Genomic DNA, 18,075 nt, shown 5'->3' with positions numbered 1-18,075 from the left:
TTTTTATTTAAGAAAATGTTTTTAATTTATTTATCTTATCCATACCTGGTTGTCCAAATTAAGCATAATAATGTGTTAATTCCACGACTGTATATGTCGGTATCGGTTGGTATTGGTATCGGTAATGAAGAGTTTGACAATATCGGGATATCGGCAAAAAAGACATTATCGGACATCCCTAGTTTTAACCCCAAATATGTGTTTTTGAAACTCTCCGTGTTCGTGTGGACATAGTCTAAGACTTCCCCCCCCCCCCCAAAAAAAACATCAATAACTGCTGTACATAGTATCCACCAATCCATTTTTCTACCGCTTGTCCCTCTCGAGGTAGCGGGGAGTGCTGGAGTCTATCCCCGCTGCACACGGTCGGAAGGCGGTGTACACCCTGGACAAGTTTAAAGAGTTTTAAAAAGGAAAGTTTTTACCTTCACGTTGTCACATTTGCCACTGGAGGTCGCCGTAAAGAAAAAGCTACACTAACCCGCGAACATCCACTTCCTGTCGAACATCCACTTCCTTATTTGCACCGGGCAAAGATGGCGGAAAGCATACTTCGTGTTGGAAGGGGCACTTTGAATAAGTCAGCCAAACTACGGGACTGTTCCCGGTTGAAACCTATTGGAAAGGAAGGGAAGGGCACGGAACGTTCATTTTCATTATCTAGCGTGGCTTTATTCGTGGATTATAAACGTGTCAACACATTTGAAGCCGGTGGCTCGACAGTTTCGCGAGACACTTTCACAACACCGGTTTGTGTTGGCCATGACGTCAATGGGCGTGACGTCATTTATAGCAACCGACATGGTTCTCTCTGGCTTGGACGACGGGAGTATCCTGTGTCTTTCCCCGCGCCAAGGACACGCCGGGGCTGCGTGACGCTCATCAGGACTTACAGCGGTAATGGCGGTCAAGGGGAGCCGCTTTATAGAAGCAAAACAGGTTACTATGACATCCTGGAGGTAGCACCCGGCGCCACGCATGCGCAGATTAAAACCGCCTACTATAAACAGTCCTTCGTCTATCACCCGGACAGAAACGCCGGTTGCGACTCGGCCACTGTTCGATTCTCGGAAATCAGCGAGGCCTACACCGTGCTGGGAAACAAGGCCCTGCGGAAGAAGTACGACCGCGGCCTGCTGAGCCAGCTCGATTTAACCGGCTCTTCCAGACCCTCTGCGAAGGACACGAGTGGGAGCTCGACCCCGGCGCAGGGCGACAGGCGGCGGTCAGTGGTGGCGCCCGGCGGCGGCGGCGGCATGTTCGACTTCGACAAATTCCTCCGCAGTCACTACGGCGAGCAGCTGCAAAGAGAAAAAGACAACCGAAAGCGAGAAAAGGACATTCTGAGGCAGAAACAGGAGTCGATGACTGAAAGGAACAAGGAAGGCTTTAATGAACTAGGCATAGTCGTGATGCTCGTGGTGGCGGTGTGTCTCGTTGTCACGTTAAAGTAACATTTTGGGTAACCTGTCACATTTACCTAAAATACTTACTTCTAAATGTCACTCCGCCAAGATGTGTTTGATTCTGTCTGCAGACTACCTCTGGGTTGACGGAGGATAAGGATGTGATGGTACCATTATGATTCTATGATTCCGGCTTCGTGTTGGCCCTGCGATGAGGTGGCGACTTGTCCAGGGTGTACCCCGCCTTCCGCCCGATTGTGGCTGAGATAGGCTCCAGCGTCCCCCGCGACCCCAAAAGGGAATAAGCGGTAGAAAATGGATGGATGGATGGATTCACTCAATAGATATTCTAGTACATACTGGATGTAGTTCCTGACAATTTAGCGTTGATAGGCCATGTTTGTTTTCTCCCGTCTCTCGCAGGGTGCAAGAGGTTTCACTCTGTGCACCCGAGCGTGTTTGTTCCACAGCAGAATTAAATGAACGGAGTGAACCCTCATGCCAGTCATCTACAATCTTTGTCTCTGTCAGCGGCAGTGAGACTGTTACCTTATGGTGCTTCTCGCCCAGCCATTGGCTAACACAATTTGGGGAGAAAAATCGATGATTGCATTGAGAATATTCTGGCTTCTAAATGAAAGAGCAAGTTTAGCCCGTCAACACGGACAAACTAGCCAGTATGCCGAATTTGTCAGAAAGCGATGCCAAAAAACAAAAACAATGGCCCGTTTTTTCCCAAATGTGGAACATTTTAACTGCACTTCAAGATGTTCAATATTTATTTAAGTGAAGTTTTTTTCCAACAGAAATTGAGTTTTATTTTTATTATTTGTTTACTTGTTTAATAGGGGTGTAACGATTGATCGGTTTAAATTCCTCAATTTCAAGTACGGTATATTGATCTGTGCTTGGCAAGTTTGCCTTCCGGAAGATCGGTATTAATCCAAAATAATTTTAAAAGGGATTCGATACCAGAAAAAGGAAAACACTGAATTGAACAACGGCAGACTTTGTATGAAGTTTAGCATTTCTATAAATAGGGACGTTTAACATTTAATCTATTTCCCCGTCTGTGACGTCATCAAAACAAAAATAGTGGTCGAGAAAGGTCACAACAAATGCAAAACCCACAACACAATATCAACTACGAAACACAAAAAACTCTCAGCTACAAAACGATTGCAAAGGCCACAAATCAATAAAATAACGTAAAGCCACAAGTTTACTTTATAAGCCACAAAAGACGCGACAGACAAAACGGAAGTGACTGCGGACCAGCACCGACTTCTGGAACACAACATGAATTGACAACAACTAACAGCCAGGGGAAAGTTATTTCATCAGAAAGTTATGAGTACAAGCCCTATCATCAAGGGATGATAGGGCATAAATGCTTTCGCACACCTGTGACGCTGTCCGTCCTCCACAACGCCAGGGCGGAGAACTTTATTTGGCAGGTAGATCTACTGTTATAATGCTGTTAACTGTACTTTTATTGAATTTTGCTTGACTATTGAAAATGAGAGCAGAAAAGGGTTCCTCTTAATTCAACCTAAAGTGTTAGTTGCACTTTATTTAAATAAGATGTCAATACATTGACCATTAATTGTTTACTTGCTTGTTTGTATCTATGACTCATTTATATTTAATTCCTTGACAAGAAATAACATTGATATAGGAAGATTCACCTGCAGTGTCCAGTATATATTTCACAGTCAAACTGTTTGATTTTTTTTGTTGTTGCTAAAAAATAACTGAATCGATTTCAACTCACTGAATTGTTTCGGATTCAATCGTTCTAAATATAAAAAAAAAAGAAAAGAGATTGTCCCTAAATCGTATTGGCAACCAAAGATATTGAATTAAATCGTTAAAACGAGTCTTTACACCCCTATTATTTAGGATACTCAAAAGTTTTTGACCTTCCAATACTACTGTAAAATTGAAGTTTATTGTGTTTGAAAGGGTTACTTGCATCATTATTAAACATTATGATTGCATTGGTGCTTAAATTGTCACCAAAACATTGCTGACAATATGATTTAGCAGCAAAATGTGTTATTGGCCCAGGCCTAATAACGCATGTCTGTATAATTTTGTTGTATTCAGTTAGTCTGGCGGAATTTTTTTTTCTTCTTCACATTTTAGGTGCTGCTTCTGTCCGACAGTTTTATCTTCATTGACTTATAGTAAGTCATGTCATATTTATTATTAGAAAATGTATAAACACTTAGTCAGTTGAGGGGAAATGCAAAGATCTGGACTATTGTGCCTTTTATTTTGGAAAAATCAATGTGTATCATCCAGATATGTTAAGTAATAAATATGCTGTGCTTGGAAAAAGCACTGTGAAATGTTTGGACGTGTCCTGGCTCTAGTTTATGAGGAAAACATTCATTTAAATCACTAACAAAACATGTTTTTTTTTTCCTGTTGACATTGAACATTAAGTGCAATTAGAAATTCACAGTTCACAAGTTAAATCATATCAGTGCACATTAGTTAAACTACACATTACGTTAATAAATAAATACATTCAAGTGCGTGCAGGTAAAACACTAAACTAATCCATATAACACCAATACAAACTATCACACTAAAATTGAAACCATTAAAGTATGTGTCTTAAGTAGTAGTTTGAGCGCAACTTCGCCCATGCTCTGACGTGATGGGGTTCAGGGCGTCAAAGAGGCGCTGCACCGCCAACTCCACCATCTCTCTCAGGGAGTCGTCCTCTATGGTGTCGTCCTCGTAGCACACAGACTGGTTGAAGGGAGATTTAAAACCGTGAGAATGTCCACAGACTGTAAGGTCGAACAAAAACTTACCCTTGTTTCCAAGCAAATGAGCACCGTCTTCCCATCAACTGTCACAGAGAAGTTTTTATCATCGCTGATGTCCACGTAGTCCTGTCCAAACATGTCCCTTACGACGCAAAAAGGACAATATACTTAGTGTACATCACTAAATGCTAGATGTAAATAATGCAAAAGTCTTAAAGCTCCTTAATATGACAGGAGTGCTCTACTACAGCAAAACTGAGTCAAATATCTTCTATAAGCAGGAGGCATTAAACCACTTACTGCAAAGCTTCTCAATGATTCTCTGTTACGCCCCCCTAGGAAGAAGAAAATATTTCACGGCCCCCGACTCTCCACTGTGACTAAAAATATTATAGTTTGTCAATAAAATCATTATAACTATACCTCTGCATAACATTGTTAGTTTATTAACATTAAAGGAAACAACACCAGCCTTTTCTCATCTCCCATCATGGTTACAACCAGTCATATTCTGGTACGGAGAATAAAAAGCATGTTCTCCGAGGTCACACGCGCCCCCCAGGGGGGCCCACCCTACTATTTGAGAAGGACTGACTTACTGTAACATGATTTCCAGTCTATTTTGGAAGGTATCCATGTCCAGAGTAGAAGTCTGGGTCTCCATGACTGTTGAAAAAACACATCTAAGAGTCAGCACCTGAAGTCATCTTTAGTGGAATAATCAGTGAAACCTTTAGAGATGAACGCAGTCACTTTTTAGGAAACTGGTTAACATTTGATTTGTTGGAATTTTTAGTACTGATGTTCCAATCAGGGTTTTATGCTATCGATACCGATCATCCATGAGTGAGATTGGCCGATACTAATACAGATACCGATTACATGTATTGACTGCAAAAATATGTTATGGATTGATGGTGAGCATTATAAATTTTTTTGCGATTTTAACACATTTTTATTTTATTATGTACAATTGTTTGATCAACACAAAGTAAATGCTAAACAAACGTAAAACAACTTACTATTACGCGTATAAACCCTTTGGTTTTTGCTCTTAAAGTTAAAAGTTAAAGTACCAATGATTGTCACACACACACTCTAGGTGTGGCGAGATTATTAAAGTAGTCTTGTGCCAAGGAGTTATTCCCTCAATTTGTTAATACTCGAATCTAATCGCGATCACATACTGATACTACCTTTGGTATCGACACCACTAAATTACGGGTTGATTCGTCCTCCTCTTACGTGTCATGTCCTGACTGCGACAATGCAGATACACCAACAGTTGTTATATTATTCTCTCTCTTGACTCATATTATTCTACTTGTTATTTTCTTGTTAATAACTGCTTAATTTCTGCTGCAACATGGTTTCATCTACACTTAAACGTTACTAAGCACTTATTCATTGTGTTGTTTCAGGCTACCTTATGTATTAGCGTGTCTGCTCCTAGCTTGATCTCGGTGTATAACAACATGTATAGATAGCATCGTCCTCCAACTTGATACTTAAAATACTAAGAAATGCAGTTTATCTGCTACAATGGAGCTGATTATTATTACCTTAGGTGAGCGACTACACACTGTATTGAAATGCTAGCTTGTCAGCGAGGGGACTAAAAATAAATACAGTGTCAGCCAAAGGGTATCAGCGTTCGTAATCGGCAACGGCCATGACATACTTTTACATGGAAAATGGCGATCGATCGGGACATCCCAAATTTTTAGAAACAATTCACAGAAAATTATGGGGGAAGTTAGTTCCGGGGTCAAAGTGAAGTGACAAAGAAGAAACCCTTCAGAATGTCGTAACATTTAAATTGTCATACTCGTGTAAACATAGGTTAACCACTGGTAATAATAAAGCACAAGTGCAGAAACACTAAATGCTGTCCTTCAGGTGTATTTTGGTTTGTGTTAACACTTGACGCAGAATAAGTAAAAGTGTAAATATTATATGGGTTTGTTAAGTGGTGTCAGAGCTATAAATGCATGGTTGTAGATGACCACAATCTACCCAACTAAGCATCCTCCAATTGCTACCTGATGACAACAAGAAAAGTGATACTGATAATGACCTTTGTGAGCTTTTGGATTGGACTGGACTTCCAACACCACAGTGGTTACAGCGTCGGCGTACATGTCGTTGAGAGGGTTAGCAAGCCACTGAAATATACAAAGAAGTTGTAAAACTGCTGTGGAAGCAACAGAACATCCCAATATATTTTACATAGTACCATAGTACTCACCTCCAGCAGAACCACGCCCGCCTCGTGGATCAGTGTGATGCTTTGGAAAACCCTCAAGGTTTTCTTCTCGGTTCCATCGAGCTCCTCCACGTCGCCTGATGGAGAGAAAACTCAAAGCTAAGTTTGATCTGTACAAAGGAGCAAGTGTATGAAGGTTCACCTGTGAGGTTCCTCAGGTGGCAGACGAGCAGTGAGTAAGGTCCGGTGAAGGGGATTGCCTGTGTCTGTTTCACTGTGCTCATGGACAGCTCTGTATACACTACAAAAACACCAATGTGGTGAGTATCTCAATACATTCACACTGATTTCTGGACTAACGTGACTGACTTGAAAGGTCCGAGGGATTGAGGATGTGATAGTTGAAGTTCTTCTTCACCAGGATGCCTGATACCCTTTGACCCTGAACACACTTCTGGTCCGCCAGAGAACCCATCACCTGAGCACAGGAGCAGAAGGTCTGGTTAGGCATTTGAGGGCTTATCAGTTCAAACATAGAAGAACATAAACAGGTCAGTGTTGCCAGATCTCGCAAGAGAGAAAAAAGCAATCAGCACTATGAAAAGAAACCCGAAAGGCAAACCACGTTGTGAAATATCGAGATACTTTTATTTCGCAACAGTAATATTACAAACACAGTTGAGATAATGCATTTAAAAAAACTGAAATTATTTGAATAACTTGAGATTTTAAAACCCTAATTTATGTATGACTATGAAAGTTACCTAAGTGGCTGTTTTAGCTCATTAATTAGTCTAATTGGGTTTTGGGACTGTGAAACGTGTCTATTAGCCAAATCCAATGCTTCTCAAATAGTGGGGCAGGTACACCCTGGGGGGCGTGAGAGGCAATAACGTATATCTTTACACATACAGATCGATAAATAAATAAACATGCACTTCAGGGTGGGGCAGGAAAAAATTCCCCTAGAAAAATTTAACTGAGCAAGTTCCAAACAGCCCGTTTAATGCAGTGCTTCTCAAATAGTGGGGCGGGGAAAGTGGGTGTGAGAGGCAATGGCGTAATAGCATCTTTAGTGTTAGTAAAGAACTATCTTAATGCATACAGAAAAAAAATTAACATTAGGGAGGGCATGATTAATAATTAAGAACCACTGGCCTAATCCAAGACAAATGTGCACTGGTATGTCGTCTTTTCTTCATTCTAGCTGTATTTATATCAATCGTATACATATATATTTTTTAAGTAAATGTACATAGTTTTTATTGTGCCACAGTCTTTTTTTAGATGTGGAAAAATTCAAAATAGTGATATCACTTTCACAGATGCCAATATTGTACCACTTAATGGAATGTTTATAATGAATTACAAGCCAAATGAATGTCAAAAATAATATATTGGTATACACATGTACATGATGTACTATTTCATTTAAAATATTTGTATCCAATCTAACTGCAGCCAGTGATTGTTTCCATTATTAAAAACGAGTTACCGCCAGTTTACTTTTAAAACATACAAATATAATAATCCAGTTTTCTGAATGGCTGTTCTTTCAAAGAGCCATAAATCCATCTCTACTGTACATGCATAGTGACTGTGTTTGGGGGTGTGCCTTGTCGACGTACGAGGCAGGGATGATAAGACGGAAATGTAGGTGAAGAAACGAGAAATTACCTGCTGCACAGAAGAAAAAAAAAGAAAAGGCCCAATTAAGCTACGACTTGTTGAAAGACAAGCTTGAAAAAAACGCAAAGCACGACTCACTAGATTTGCAGGTGGCTTTGAAAATAAAAAACAAGCCCAAGGTTGCTTAATTAGCAGACTTGGCAACACTGAAACAGGTGATGCCATTTATGGTTGTAATTACATCAAATACCACCATGTGTACTGGTAGACATCTTTAACATCATCAATCAATCAAAGTTTAATTATACAGCCCTTAATCACAAGTGCCCAAAGAGCTGCACAAGCCACAACAACATCTGAGCCGACTCAGATCCCACATCAGGCCAAGATGTGGGAGATGACACACATGACACACAGCAGACTTAGCGTCCGTAAAGCTAAAGTTCATGCTGGTGTTAAAAAAGAAAAACTACTAATTATGTCAACATGAAACTAAAAATATATACAGATTTTTTTGAATTACTTGCTAAGAGAATTTGCCCAATAAGTTTAACATCTGCCTGTTCCGAATTCCTGTTTTAATGCTGTACTCCGGTTGCACAATATGCGAAAGAAATGCTATGAATTTGGCTGGCCATTAAGCTTTCAATAATATCACCAATTCGTGATAATGCCTGTTGACACATTCTGGCTGTGTCCTGCAAAATTGACCGCGACAAGCAAACAAAAGGCATCATTAACGCAACGTAGAATCTTCGCTTGCACGCTAGCGGCTAATGTCCCTCCACAGTGCAGCTTCCAAATCACTAATCCTCGCCTCTATTTTTACTGGAAGACTAGAAGCAAGGAATTATGGGGTGCCTAATTTAAAAAGTTCAGCCACACTTTTCTAGCAGATATTGTTGGCGCATTTTGAATGGGTATTTATCGGATTTTATGGGCAGAATAGTGGAGCGCCCATTGGCTCTGCTGTAAGATGACTTTTTTTATTTTTTAATATTTAGAAGGCTTTTTTTTTTTTTTAATCCATCTGTCGTCATGCCTTTCATAATAATTGTGAACGATAGGCAAAATTCCAGAAAAAGCGAAGTTCCCCTTTAAGATTTAGGTGTGGATTTAACATTTGGATATAATATTTAGAGTTAACATTTCATGTAAACTTAAATGTGATGAAAATAAGCTAAATCTGAGAAAAGTGAGTTAAATCTGAGGAAAGTAAGTTAAATCTGAGATATATATCTGCTAGAAAAGTGTGATTGAAATTTTACATTTGGCACCCCACAAAGAATAGCCAAACATGCTACACTATACACTGTGGCAGGATACAAAAAAGCAGAGCTTATCGCTAAAATGGAGCTCTTTAAAACAAACGGAGATGGGTGGATCAATTCAAATATAAACAGTAATAATACCAGGTATAATATCAGTTAATGGTAGATACTCCAGTGATTAGATAAAAATGTGTTACTGTCAAAAAAATTGTTTTGTTTACAAACTCAGGAAATGAGTTGAGATCAAAATGTAATCATCCTTTCAGGATTATGAATACTTTAAGAATGAAATTGGGTATGACCATTACTGCCCTTGTAACTTTTTGGTAGCAGTTCGATACACAAATTTGTAATATCGCCCAAAACTAAAAAGTATAAAACAACGGAAAAATAAGTGGTTATTGTTTTTTAACAGAAGTGTAGCTGTAGCCACATTACACGAAAGGGAAGCAGATATTAACAGGTAGATTCATAATAGTTTTGAGAAAATAATACAACCAAAAATGACACAATATGTTACCGCCTATCCTTTCCTATCCATCCATCCATTTTCTACCGCTTATTCCCTTTGGGGTCGCGGGGGGCGCTGGAGCCTATCTCAGCTACAATCGGGCGGAAGGCGGGGTACACCCTGGACAAGTCGCCACCTCATCGCAGGGCCAACACAGATAGACAGACAACATTCACACTCACATCCACACACTAGGGCCAATTTAGTGTTGCCAATCATCCTATACATCAGCAGCTAAATTAAGAGCCTTTGTGACCCGTTTTAAAATGGTTATTTTAACATTTATATACCAATATGTCGTGATATACGTTTTTGCAAGAAGCTTCAAGATGTATTGCAATTAAGATTCCGTCATCCCTATGCTGTACTAATTTAAATAAATAAATGCTTAAAATAATGCTGCCAGTAGCCTAACTTTGGTCTCATCTGGTTGAAGCAGACCCAACAGCACATCTGCTGGTTGCTGCCATGCAGTGCACTCCCTTTTGGCACCATTTAAGACACGGGTAATCAACAATGAGGAAATCTGTCCGATCTACCTTGGCCAGTTTCTCTCCTCTGAAGTTGAGGGTGACGGATTCTGTGTTGCGAGGGTTGTGGACTTCGATGTGAACCTGGTCGTTGTCCTCGTACTCTCGGATCAACGCCGCCTTCAGACGAGCCATCTCGTTCTGCTCGCCGTGGACCAAGATCTGAGGGCAGAGACACAAGGCACAGCTATTAAGGTCTAATGAAAGAACAGCATCCAAAATGATGTTTTCCCTAAAATGTTGCCCCCTATTATGTAGCTAAATAAGGTAAGCAACTATTAAACATTTCAACCCCTCCTTCCTACCACATGCGGAGGTTTCAGGGCCCGGATGAACTCGCTGGTTTGCTGGTAGTCCGTGTGGGCCGAGAAGGAGATGTAGTCCACCGACATCTTCAGCAGGAGCTTCTGTCCTGACATGGTGGTGATCTCCTCCGGCTCAGACATGATGTGCTTCACAACAAATAACAGTCACCACAGTAAGCTGCATGCATATTATTGGCCATTTTGTATACTCTGGGTCTACAGCTTTAGTAAGTGGGGAGCTTTTCTTCCGGTCACTCAAATGCACCAGGAGAGATGCAGCCACAACCTGCTATATAGTCGTACCATTTTGAATATATTTGTTTTCTATCACGTGTCAAAATCATCATGCCTGCAAAAGACTGGAAATAATGTGTCAATAAAGTACTTTATATTTTCTTACTAAATGTATTTGTTCTTTCCATTTTGACAGAAGAAAAAATATATATAGTGCATGCAATTGCATATCTTCTAAACTTTAATATCGAATAATGCAACAAAATATAATACATTCCAAACATTTTTTGGTTAAAATAAAAATAGGCACTTAAATATCTACTTGAATCATGATTTCAAAGCAAGTTATTCATCAAATTGTACACTGTAAAAATCACAATAGATTTTGTGGTAAAAACGTGTGTTGCCGTTTTTTCATTTACAGTAAGGCACTGTAAACACAACCGTAGATTTTTCAAAGTAAAATGGCAGCTCAGTTGCTAAGTTTTTTCCCCATAAAATCAATTTTTTTTTCTTTACAGTGTACGTAGATAAAAATATATAAAATAATCAAATGCATAGGCAATTATTTAAGATGTATAATCCTTATACATTTATATTTATATATTATTCACTGTTACAAGCGGCCTTGTGAGGGCAGCCATAACTGCTATGTGGCCCTCAATGGAAAAAAAATGTGACACCCCAGTCTTACATCATCATGCTTACCCAGCTAACAAACATGTCTGCATTTTATCTAGTGATATTATAGCTCTTCCTAAAAAAAAAGCTGAATTATGGGTATAGCTATTATATTTGATGTAATTACACTGTACTTATGCACCAGCTGACCTTGGCCAGTGTTCCCTCCACACAGTAGCCAGCGATAATGACTCCATTCCTTTTATCCGTGCACCAGCTTTCAAAGAGCTCCCTGGATAGGCCGCTCTGCATCATACCAGGCGACGCCATCACCACACTGGGGCCGATGTCATCAAAGTGATCCATGCTCTGCAAGAGATGGAGTCGTGTAAAATAGATCACGCCGCTTGGCTGTAATGCTTTGTTCTCCCCACCTTCAGGTTACTGATGTGCTTGAAGACAAAAGGGTTGTTTATGTTGATGGCCTTGCGGATCTTGTCGTTCATGGCGTTGACGTAGGTCTGGTACACAGCCATGCACTTTTTGGCCAGGGATGAGGCGTAATAGATGGGGATGTCATGGAGCTCGGGGTGGTTCTGCCAGTACTCGTCTATCAAGATGCATAATAGATTTGAAATTATGGGTTTATTGTCAAATCCCCAATATGCCATGTCTCACCCAGGATGAGCAGCAGTTCCTGGGCTCGTCCCAAAGCGAACACGGGGATCAAACAGCGGCCCTCTCTGTTGACAATGTCATGGACGGTGTTACAGAAGCGAGCCTCACGCTCCTCCCGCTTCTCATGGATGTGCGTGCCGTACGTTGACTCCTGTTGACACATTTTGGTCACCTTAAGAGGTAAAAAAAAAAAAAAAAAAAACATTTCCAGAGCAAATGTTTAACTTTTTGTGGCGTACAATAATTAAAATGTCTGGCTTGACACTGGGGATCTCAGCTGCCATGAGGTGCCTGTCTTCCTGTCGAGAGAAGTCTCCTGTGTACAGTAGCTTTCAAGATACAAACACATTATTAAAAACAATTGTATATAACCAAATAAAAAGAAATCCAGTAGAAGCTGTTACCTTAACGCCAGCTATTTCAATCATAAACATGGCAGCTCCCAACACATGACCAGCATGGTAGCACCAGAATTTAATTCCCGCCACCTCCTTGACCTCGTGGAAGTTAATGGTCTCAATCTTATCCATGCTCTCCTCGAGGTCTGTCTCCGTGTACAACATGTCGTCTGCAGAAATGTTGCTACAGAAAAAAAACAAGACATATTGCCGAATTGCAATTTAAAACTCAACAAACACTTTCTTACCTGACTTTGACATAGTCCGACAGCAGCCAGCGGTAGATGGCCTTGGTGGCGTGGGTCATGAAGGTCCTTCCTTTGAAGCTGGTCTTCTGGAGGAACCAAGGCAGAGCTCCGCAGTGATCAAGGTGAAAACTGGGCAGAAAAGTAGGCACATTTAGTCACGTATTTGTTCCACTTGTGTGATGGACACTTACTGGCTGATGAGCAGCAAATCAATCTCAGCCGGGTCGATCAAGTCTATATAGGGGAGGGCGTCCATTCCCTCTAAACCAGGATGGATGCCACAATCCAGCTGCCAAATACAAAAAATATTCATCCACTCATAAACACAGTCGCTATTTATATAGCTGGAGTACTTTTGTACTGTTATTTACCATAATTTTTCTTCCTTTGAACTCCAGTATAATACACGACCTCCCAACCTCCTGTCCAGCACCCCTGGGAAAAATACAGTGTAAGACTAGGGTGTCCGAACTGCATTCTAGAGGCCATTTATGTATGGCATAGGTTGTCTTTGTCATTCATTGCAGTAACGAAATTTAACAAATAAAATGCAAACACCAGTGCTGTCAAATAATATAGTTTTCATCAGATTAACCACATATTTTAAGGGAAGACATATTATTGTCAGAATGTCATCCAGGAATATTTTTTTAACGTTTTACTTGAATGCACATAATTCATTTGCACAACACTTGGTAACAGTTTTATCTAAAGTGTTAACAGGATTTATTTTGAAGTGAAATTTACCAGCGAGCACACCACCTGATCACTGACCGTATAACAACATACACCACCTTTCAGGTAACCATTAACAGTTAAGGTAAAGTAGCCTTTCTCAAATAGTGGGGCGGGCCCAGAGCATGTGACCTAAGGGACATACTTTATTCAGTAGCATGCTTCGAAAGCTGTCCACTACAAAACGTGCTCATTTAAGCCATTCGTCTTGACTTTATTTATGAAAAAAAATCTGCACAAATTGTTTTACTCACTTTTGTTTTGTAGGGTAAAGTGTTTTATATATCCATCCATCCATTTTCTACCACCTGTCCCTTTTGGGGTCGCGGGGGGTGCTGGAGCCTATCTCAGCTGCATTCGGGCAGAAGGCGGAGTACACCCTGGACAAGTCGCCACCTCATCACAGGGCCAACACAGATAGACAGAAAACATTCACACACTAGGGCCAATTTAGTGTTGCTAATCAACCTATCCCCAGGTGCATGTTTTTGGCGGTGGGAGGAAGCCGGAGTACCCGTAGGGAAACCACGCAGTCACGGGGAGAACATGCAAACTCCACACAGAAAGATCCCGAGGCCGGGATTGAACTCAGGACTACTCAGGACCTTCGTATTGTGAGGCACATGCACTAACCCCTGTTCCACCATATATTATGCTCTGAAATAATTTTGCAGATCAATTTGAATTAATTGAGTTAATTAAATGTATTTTTTCAGTATCAAATGGTTCATGTCTGTCAAAAAAAAAGTAAAGTTTAAATATGGATTATTTTATTATTTCAGGCAAAATTGATGCACTTTCAATCTCTGCTGTTACAGGCTAAAAAGTGGTAATAGTTATTTTTTGTTGTACAGTAAATTGATTGATACAATGTTTTGCAGAGGTTTACTACAAATCATACTATTTATAATCACGACGGAGAGGGGGGCGGGCTCGACTGAAAATAATTGAGAAACACTGAGGTATAGGAGCATTTATGGTCCAAATAAATTGTGTGATTATTCTATGTATATGCATCCACTTGTCATGATTAACGCAATATTTTACTTTAGTTAACTTGTTAATTTTCCACAGGCCTAGTAAAAACAAAATGAAGGCACAAAGAAAAGTCGGAAATGTTACTAATAATAAAAAAGTGTTGTCTTAAAATTAACAATTTTTAATATTTTTTACAAAATTTTAAAAATGTTTAAAAATATTAAAGTATCCCCTTGCGTCCATCGATTTCCCGCCAGTATGCAGCCCACGGAGGACGCAGCTTAGCCTTGGACACCCCTGATTTAAGCTAACGTTCAGTTCACAAATATTACCATTTTACTACAATATTGTGACGTATATCAGCTTACAACGGACGAATGTGGAGCTGGTCACTCTCCTCTGCCGGGACAACCATCTCCACTTTGCGTTTTGTCGCCATAGCTACCTGAAACCAGGGATAAAACCCCACAAATATTAATATGAAAGCATAGTGTTTTCCGTAATGAATGGGTGGGCGGTCTCTCGCAAAGTGGACACTTCCGGTTGGGCGTCAAAATACGCTCGGTCAGAACCAAGGGGCGATGACATGTGTTCCGGGACAAATGTTTTTGGTTGTTTTAATAACAGGATGTAATACAAAAAAAATGTAAATACGTTTTTACAATGCATAACCATACATTTATTATATATGTGACGTTCAATTTAAGTCACATTAACAGAAGAAATACTGCATTGTAAGCTCGAGGTGGTATGTCCCCTTTAAGTGTCGGGTGGAGGCAGTGAAACTACGAGAGAAGCTAAACTGAGCGTAAATAAAAGCCAACAAACGCCCAGTCTGAGGTAGTGAGAGCGAATAATGTTAACGGTACACTAACAGGTATGTCTGACACTTTTGTCTTATTATAAACTCCCTTTTTCCTGCTAGTAAAGTTGACGCCGATCAACTTGATCGTTGAAACGACGTGGGCGGTGAAGGATGAATGGCTTTAACAGTTAGATACCTGAGCTTAAATGGTCATCATAACGGCTTTGTCCGTGTGTTCGAAATATTTTTTGTGAATGTTTGGAATAAGTTAACTGCAACGGTGCAACACGTAGGTGACCTACGTAAGTCCTGGCCCACCTCCGGGCAAAACAGCCTTTATGTTCATCAACCAGGAAGCTGCAACCATCACACTATATGCATATACACATTTTAAACATGAAATATATTGGATTACAACATTTTCGTAACGTTTTATTTTCATTTTTTTTATTAAAAAAAAATAAATATTCAAAGTTATTACCTTACTGCAGTGGTTCTCAAATGGGGGTAAGCGTACCCCTGGGGGTACTTGAAGGTATGCCAAGGGGTACGTGAGATATTTTTTTAAATATTCTAAAAATAGCAACAATTCAAAAGACCTTTATAAATATATTTATTGAATAATACTTCAACAAAATATGAATGTAAGTTCATAAACTGAACATCAAATCAAGTAGGCTATTCCATTCATTACCATAAACCCAGAGTTTCCCCCATGCCATGATGGTTTGACCCTCACTAAAATATCTGTCAAAAAGAACTGTGAAAAGAAATGCAACAATGCAATATTCAGTGGTGACAGCTAGATTTTTTGTGGACATGTTCCATAAATATTGATGTTAAAGATTTATTTTTTTGTGAAGAAATGTTTAGAATTAAGTTCATGAATCCAGATGGATCTCTATTACAATCCCCAAAGAGGGCACTTTTAAGTTATTGATTACTTCTATGTGTAGAAATCTTTATTTATAATTGAATCACTTGTTTATTTTTCAACAAGTTTTTAGTTATTTTTATATCTTTTTTTCCAAATAGTTCAAGAAAGACCACTACAAATTAGCAATATTTTGCACTGTTGTACAATTTAATAAATCAGAAACTGATGACATAGTGCTGTATTTTACTTCTTTATCTCTTTTTTTCAACCAAAAATGCTTTGCTCTGATTAGGGGGTACTTGAATTAAAAAAATGTTCACAGGGGGTACATCACTGAAAAAAGGTTGAGAACCACTGCCTTACTGTATACATTTCAATAGCTCTAGTCTAGAACGTGTGTCCACTCAAAACGCTTCAGTTTTTCCACATTTTGTTATGTTACATCACAAGTGTCAAACTCAAGGCCTCGGGGGCCAAATCTGGCCCGCTACATGGTTTAAAGTGTCCCACCATGTCATTTTACATGACATGCTTCATTGGTTTAATGTGGCCTGCCACCTCATTTAATTGCCCTGCAAAAAATTAGAAAGCACTTTCTATTATTATTAGTATTATTATTTCAATTTTGACGGAAAAAAGAAGCGCATCCAATTAGAGAGAGAGAGACTTAGACTTCCTTTTTCATAACATGGTCACTACTGCCTAGTTTCTCTTGTTATATTCTTATTTTACTGTTATATTTTTATTCTCATTGTTGCTTTTTATTTGTATTCTTATCATAATATTTTTCTATTTTGTTAACATTTATACCCCCATTTGTATTATGATGTTAGTATATTGTATTATGATGTTAATATATATTTGATAGTATATATCTGTATCATGAATCAATTTAAGTGGACCCCGACTTAAACAAGTTGAAAAACTTATTCGGGTGTTACATTTAGCGGTCAATTGTACGGAATATGTACTTCACTGTGCAATCTACTAATACAAGTTTCAATCAATCAATAAATTATTTACTTTTTACTTTTCAAATTCGATCTCAATTCTGTACACTGCTGCTGGAATTTTAATTTTACTGAGGGAACTCTCCTGAAGGAATCAATAAAGTACTATCTATCTATCTATCTATTGTCATTCAAATTTGAACTTTACAGTACATACAAGAACACAATTTTGTTGCATTAGATCGTTGTAGTGCAGGATAAAAGAGCAATAAGGTGCAAATATATATAAATAGATTACTGTACAGATAAATATATTGCACTTTTGCATATGCATCCATGTTCATGGATGTATGTTATATTGTCTTTATAGTCCAGCGAGTTAATCCGTTTTTGGGGGGGAATTGAGGGGATTATTATGATGCGTTCAAGAGTGGGAAAAGCTGTTACAGAACCTAGAGGTTCTACTACGGAGCCTGCGGAACCTCTTTCTAGAGTCCAGCAGTGAAAACTGTCCTTGGTGGGGGTGGGAGGAGTCTCTGCAGATTTTCTGAGCCCTGGTCAGGCAGCGGCTTTTTGCGGTTTCCTGGATAGGAGGAAGAGGAGTCCTGATGATCTTTTCCGCCGTCCTCACCACTCTCTGCAGAGACTTCCAGTCTGTTGTTCACTTTAAAGTACCAGTAGAGTGGGAAAACAAGTTGCCTCTGTATTGAGGCTTTTTGTCATGTATATCTGATGTATGACACCGAAAGACTTACAAAGTTTGCGAGAAAATAGATATGATCAAAATAGTATCAATCTCACGGAGATTCCCGAGCCATTTTGAGAGATAATGAGCTACGTGATCCTGCGGCGTAGAGGCAGGAACCGCATATGCCTTCATCACCAACAACAATGCAAATCATGCAGACTT

General features: G+C 39.5%; 3 protein-coding genes across 4 annotated transcripts in view; 2 read left to right on the top strand and 1 right to left on the bottom strand.

The window, feature by feature from the left end:
* Positions 1–484: 484 nt before the first annotated feature.
* Positions 485–3,498, top strand: LOC133611503 (dnaJ homolog subfamily C member 30, mitochondrial-like). Its single transcript, XM_061968345.2, has 2 exons — positions 485–1,462; positions 1,538–3,498. Exon 1 carries the CDS (start codon positions 537–539, stop codon positions 1,452–1,454), a length of 918 nt encoding a protein of 305 aa, XP_061824329.2. The 5' UTR covers positions 485–536; the 3' UTR covers positions 1,455–1,462; positions 1,538–3,498.
* Positions 3,499–3,662: 164 nt separating this feature from the next.
* On the bottom strand, positions 3,663–15,613 carry LOC133611501 (cleavage and polyadenylation specificity factor subunit 3). Of its 2 annotated transcripts, none has more exons than XM_061968344.2 (18): positions 15,535–15,613; positions 13,192–13,255; positions 13,012–13,109; positions 12,821–12,949; positions 12,579–12,756; positions 12,414–12,503; positions 12,175–12,325; positions 11,931–12,106; positions 11,707–11,865; positions 10,642–10,788; positions 10,346–10,498; positions 6,765–6,873; positions 6,598–6,696; positions 6,438–6,532; positions 6,267–6,354; positions 4,789–4,855; positions 4,235–4,331; positions 3,663–4,169 (listed from the first exon to the last, which is right to left on the bottom strand). In XM_061968344.2, exons 2-18 carry the CDS (start codon positions 13,192–13,194, stop codon positions 4,032–4,034), a joined length of 1,977 nt encoding a protein of 658 aa, XP_061824328.1. In that variant the 5' UTR covers positions 13,195–13,255; positions 15,535–15,613; the 3' UTR covers positions 3,663–4,031. The 2 variants fall into 2 exon arrangements, with proteins under 2 accessions (XP_061824328.1, XP_061824327.1); XM_061968343.2 differs by lacking the exon at positions 15,535–15,613 and adding an exon at positions 14,902–15,070.
* Positions 15,163–18,075, top strand: part of itgb1bp1 (integrin beta 1 binding protein 1) — a 20,124-nt gene continuing 17,211 nt past the window's right edge. The window contains exon 1 of the mRNA XM_061968346.2: positions 15,163–15,410. The gene's annotated coding sequence lies outside the window, so the exon portion shown is untranslated. The remainder of the gene's footprint in view (positions 15,411–18,075) is intronic.

The sequence above is a fragment of the Nerophis lumbriciformis genome, linkage group LG08 (genome assembly GCF_033978685.3).
Source record: "Nerophis lumbriciformis linkage group LG08, RoL_Nlum_v2.1, whole genome shotgun sequence".
In the NCBI taxonomy this organism is placed as follows: Eukaryota; Metazoa; Chordata; class Actinopteri; order Syngnathiformes; family Syngnathidae; genus Nerophis; species Nerophis lumbriciformis.
The sequence above is the reverse complement of the archived record's forward strand: the minus strand, read 5'-3'. Positions and strand labels throughout refer to the sequence as shown.

Coding starts and splice junctions, on each gene's coding strand:
- LOC133611501 (XM_061968343.2), bottom strand. CDS start 14,972: ATGGCGACAAAACGCAAAGTGGAGATGGTTGTCCCGGCAGAGGAGAGT. Junction 12,757..12,820: donor TCGGACTATGTCAAAGTCAG/GTAAGAAAGTGT, acceptor TTTTTTCTGTAG/CAACATTTCTGCAGACGACA. Junction 6,697..6,764: donor CAATCCCTCGGACCTTTCAA/GTCAGTCACGTT, acceptor GTGTTTTTGTAG/TGTATACAGAGCTGTCCATG.
- LOC133611503 (XM_061968345.2), top strand. CDS start 537: ATGGCGGAAAGCATACTTCGTGTTGGAAGGGGCACTTTGAATAAGTCA.